Below are 4,908 nucleotides of genomic sequence, written 5' to 3'. Positions count from 1 at the left end.
GCTTGCTTGTTTGTTGCGGAGGTTGTTCGGGTGGGGGGTTCTTTTCCCTTTTTTTGTTTCAGGGGTTGGGGTTGGGGTTTTTTTGGGTGTGTGTTTTTTTGCTTCCAAAGCTTCACAGCTTCACTTGCAATAAAGGAATTAGAGACACAGCTTATACCTTACAGATCAAACTGAGAACTGGATACAGACACTTCAAAACAACTTTACAAGAGGAACATCTTGGACAGCCCCCTGTGTGAATGCAATGTCCAAACAGCACAGCATTTCATCAAACTCTGCAGTCTTTAAAAATGCCCAGATGGGGCAGGTGGCATCTATCCACTGAGCAATACCAGACAGTGGCTCTTAGATTTGGAAATTAATATCTGATACCATATGAAAAAGAGATCACTAAAGCAGTGAGTTGAGGTGTATTACAATCATCTAGGAACAGCCAATGCCTGGAAAAGCAGGAAATCATCCAGTATTTTAGCGAACACAACTACAAGGGACCATGAAGTCCAGGCTTGTTCAGCTGTACAACCTATCCCCAATATAGTTTTTCCAACAATTATGTACATCTTTATGGTCTAATTTGCGTGGTCTAATTATGGCCTAATTATGTACATCTCTATGGTCTCTATGGCTTTGTGCAGTCTAATTTGTTGTGTTGCAGTGATGGGGGTATTTAAATCTCCCCTCTAGGAGAAATCAAGTTGAGGTTCCCTGGTCTCCGGTCAAATCTTCCAATTTCAGTTTCACCCCTTTATTCCTGTCCATTTTGTACTGTCCTGAGCAGTTCCCATCCCCGCTACACCCTTCTTCTATCAACACTGCAAGATGATTACTATCATTATCTTGCTAAATAAACTCTCTTGGACTTAATAGTAGGAAGCATTTCTTTCCAGTTTCCAGAAACTTGTGACAGTCTTAAAATATGACATGAAGTTGGATCCCTCATGTTGTGAAGTTGTCATTACATCTGCACTAGAACCATGTCAAGGTTTTCAGAAATGACAGCGTTGGAAAAGTGGCAGGTTTCTTCAGATGGGGATGTTTGGCTTGTGCCTCTAGCCAAACACAGTGAGGAGGAGAACATGGTACTATCTAATGTATTTCAACCACTTTGGAAGCATGGAGACCCAGAGAAAGGAACTTCCCATTCCCTTTCTCCATGGGCAGCACGGGAGGGGGGAGGGAAACAGTGGAGAATACAATAGAGGATCATGACAATCCTTGAATGACCACATTTTTGTTCAGTCACTCACTGTCTTTGCTGACACTTGCAACTTCAGCAAAATTCCCTGGCCCTTCATGTGTGCTGCTGTCCACCCCACAATGGCGATGCAAAGTAATCATCAGACTTCAGCGCTTTGAAGAGCTGAATGGCCTGCATGCGAAGTGCATCCTCTGGCTTGCTGTGGGCAGATTTTTCATCACACGCAGTCTTTCCAGCTAATTCACTGGCTTCTGGAGACTTACTGGCTAGGGAGGATTGCTGATTCTTGGAAATCTTTTTGCTGGGGTTGGGGAAGAAACAATATTCACCAACCTGGTGTAGGAAAACTGGGTCAGTGCCATCAGGGTTGAACACGACCAAGCTATTCTGATGCACAGGCTCTTCTTTAGAAAGCTCACCCCCCTCCAGTGAAGCAGAGGGGGAAAGGCTGATGGGTTTGGGGCTGCCTTGTGGGGTCAGAGGGAGTTTCATATTGCTATCCAGTTCAGGCTGCTGTGACCCAGGAGGAGTGGCTGGTGCTTGAGATGCAACTGGGAGTGAGACACCAAACCTCCCAGAGAGCAATGCAGGGCTGAAGGTGTCATCCACAGTTTGAGGCAGCTGGGAGTCGTAAGTTAATGTGCCAACACCATTGAGCATCTGCTCCTGAGGGTCCAGGGCAGGTGAGAGATTGACAGAATCTTCTGCCAGTACCAAGCACAGACCTTTGGTGGTGATGTACTCCAACGGCCATTGCCAAGAGGAGCTGTTAATAGGGACAGCAGTCAGTGATCCCTGACCTTCTCTTTCCTCTTTCACTCCTTCCTCACCTTCTGGTAGGTCTTGTAATGCATCTTGCCTTCCAGCAACTATCTGCTTCATTTCTTTCTGGTCTGAGAACCAGGGGGATTGGAGAAAATTTGCTCTGGTCTCTGCCCCCACCATTGAGGCCTGGGTACAGCACTCCTGGGGTAGGGAAATGTAGTCCACAGATACTGATTCCTTCCTGATTCCTTCTGGGGCAAATCCCAGATCCTCCTGAGTATGAGCCAGGGAGTTCCCATATGAGCAATAAAGGTATGGACCATTAAAATCACAGGACCTGGGGACCTGAGAGGTAGCGTCCACCTCAGCACTGCCAACACAGGCAAATGGGGCTGGTGAGAGGGACTGACTGGTCCTTTGACTTGACTGCCAGCCACACAGGGCTGCTGAAAGTGGAGTGGGACCTGGCACTTCAGAAACGTGATACCGGTTTTCTGGGTCCATCTTTGGTGCCTCAGCTCCTAAGGACCCTGCCGAAACAAACTTCGCCACACTGCAATAGAGAAAAACAAAAGGGATGATTCAGTAACAAGAGGTCACCTGCAGAGAGCACTGCAGAGAGACAGGAGCTGAGCTGAGGACACATAAAGCCTCCCAGGAATTAGAAGGAATATTTCCCTATGGGCAGATTACCTCACCTGGCTAGTTCCTGGCACCTCCCCCTGGAGCATCTGGCACATGCTCCTGGTGGTATCACAACCCCAAACTTGGTGGACCAATTCAGATTCCTGCATTCCCAGGGTACACACACCGAGCTGCCAGTCACCCTTCAGAGAATGTTACCGCCAGTGTCCACATTTATGTAGCTTTGTACATACATATAAAGGGCCTGGAGGGAGATTGTTCATCACTATTTCTAGATCAGCAAATAGATTGGAAAGTGGTCTTTCCACAGGCATACTAGGATCCCAGGGCCACCAAAATACATTTTGCAGAATATCATGAACATGTTATCTGTGCATCATTCACTCACCCATCTAGCACTTGCAGGTTGCTGGCCTGCTCCATCTTCACTGAAGAACTCAGTTTGCTGAAGTCCCACAAGCTACTGGACCCTAAAGGTCCTTTCTGAAAAAGAAATGTCAGGTAATATTGCTCCTTCAGGAAGGAGGGACCTTCTAAATAGCCCGGGAAAGACAGGGGGCATTAGTATGGTCAGTATGTAGCAAAAGCCACAACAAAGGGTGTCCTGGTGGCAGCACTGCTCCAAGGGCCTTCTCCCAGGTCTATTTTATTCTCTATCTTTTCCACATTGCCAGCCTCTACCCTGTGTTTCAGGTGAGGGCAGGTGTATAATGGTAGCTCTACTCAAGAAATCATCAGCAACAGGATGGGCAAGTATGAGAAGGGGCACAAACTACCACTTCGTGCAATGTCAACTTTGCTCCAGGAAGACTCTGGAGACATGACTGACAAGGGCAGAAAATAATAACAATCAGCCTGGGCAGCTCACCATTTGGGATGCTCACATGCTTTGGATAAGAAAACTCATCTGAAATAACTGACCAACAAGCTTTTAATACTACAGAACAAAATCTGACTATGGCTTTAAAACCAGTTACATGGCCAGAAACAAAGATGCATTGCGAATGGACTGCTCCTTCATGCAGAGAGAGGTCCCTAGGAACTTGTCCCAGGGACCAGCGCTAGGCTCATTGTTACCTGTAATTACTGCTTTCAAGATAGGGCTGGGCTGCAAAGGGGTGAAGTTTGCTGGTGAACCCAGATTATTCTCTTAGTTACAACTGTAGGACATGTTTATGCCAACTTCCATCAGAGGCTGGGACTGCTGCCAAGAAAAAGACTCCCCCCCTTGCTCCCATGCTGCATATGACCAAGTCTGCCAATTAGGCAGAAGAGATGACTTAGAGAAGACGAGGCTATGCACCTCAATGTTGTTTCCCTCTTCAATCTCAGAAGAGCTAAGAGTGGAGCTGGGACCTACACTTAGCAGCCATCTAAGCCATCTACCCTGCCAGCTTGCCAGGCTTGGATGCATGCTAGCTTGTTTCTTAACCACTATCCTAGGCTCAGAAAGGAGGCAGCAGAGACATGGTCTTAGGGAACTGAAAGGATCTCCAGGTAGATTTAAACCCACTGAGAAATGATTAGTAGCATAAGGCAACAACCAGTAGTAAAAATAGCCTAGATGTCTCCCATACACCAAAGGGCAGAACCCTCAAGAGAAAATGCTTTGCCAGTCAGCAGAGACAGAACAAGGAAAGTGAATCTCCATTGTGGACCACATGGTCCAAAAAGTAGGAGGATGCTTGGAAAAACTGAAAAGGGCATACAAATAACAGAGGGAGCTTGATTGGAGCACAAACTCTATTCCCAATCATCTCCCATTAAATGGGATGTAGCACAGATGGAAAAGGTTCAGAAGAGGACAACTGTAGTGATTCTAGGTATGGGTAAGACATAGGCCAAAACAAGAGAGGAAGCTATGTTTACTTCATCTGGAAAAGACAAACATATATGTGGAGGTGGACTTGTGGTTAGGTCTGTGACAAAGGCAATCTAAGACCAGGTTCCAGTTCCCCATCCTGTGTCACACATTCCTGTGTGAACTCAAACAAGTCAGGTACCTCTTTTGCACCAAAATCCTTCCTTTGTACAATCCCTGTGCTCACAGGGATGTTGTGATGATACTGAAATACAGTACACAATTTTCCCTGGGAAAATACATGCAGGGGGAGAAATATGTATTCCCACATATGAAGAAGCTGGGCAGTGAGACTGTGAAGAACATGGGGAATTTCATAGATTTCATAGATTTCATAGACATTAGGGCTGGAAGGGACCTCAGGAGATCATCGAGTCCAGCCCCCTGCCCAAAGGGCAGGAAGTCAGCTGGGGTCATAGGATCCCAGCAAGAGAAGCAT

General features: G+C 46.6%; 1 protein-coding gene across 1 annotated transcript in view; it reads right to left on the bottom strand.

The window, feature by feature from the left end:
* Positions 1-72: 72 nt before the first annotated feature.
* The window catches only part of LOC109316627 (cytokine receptor common subunit beta-like), a 20,198-nt gene continuing 15,362 nt past the window's right edge, over positions 73-4,908 (bottom strand). The window contains exons 13-14 of the mRNA XM_019544853.1: positions 2,997-3,091; positions 73-2,516 (exon numbers count right to left, since the gene is read on the bottom strand). Coding sequence (XP_019400398.1) covers positions 1,292-2,516; positions 2,997-3,091 — 1,320 coding nt within the window. The 3' untranslated portion in view covers positions 73-1,291. The remainder of the gene's footprint in view (positions 2,517-2,996; positions 3,092-4,908) is intronic.

Source organism: Crocodylus porosus, unplaced genomic scaffold (genome assembly GCF_001723895.1).
Source record: "Crocodylus porosus isolate Cpor-Errol unplaced genomic scaffold, CroPor_comp1, whole genome shotgun sequence".
Taxonomy (NCBI): Eukaryota; Metazoa; Chordata; order Crocodylia; family Crocodylidae; genus Crocodylus; species Crocodylus porosus.
Note: the sequence above shows the minus strand (reverse complement) of the source record. Positions and strands in the feature narration are given on the sequence as shown.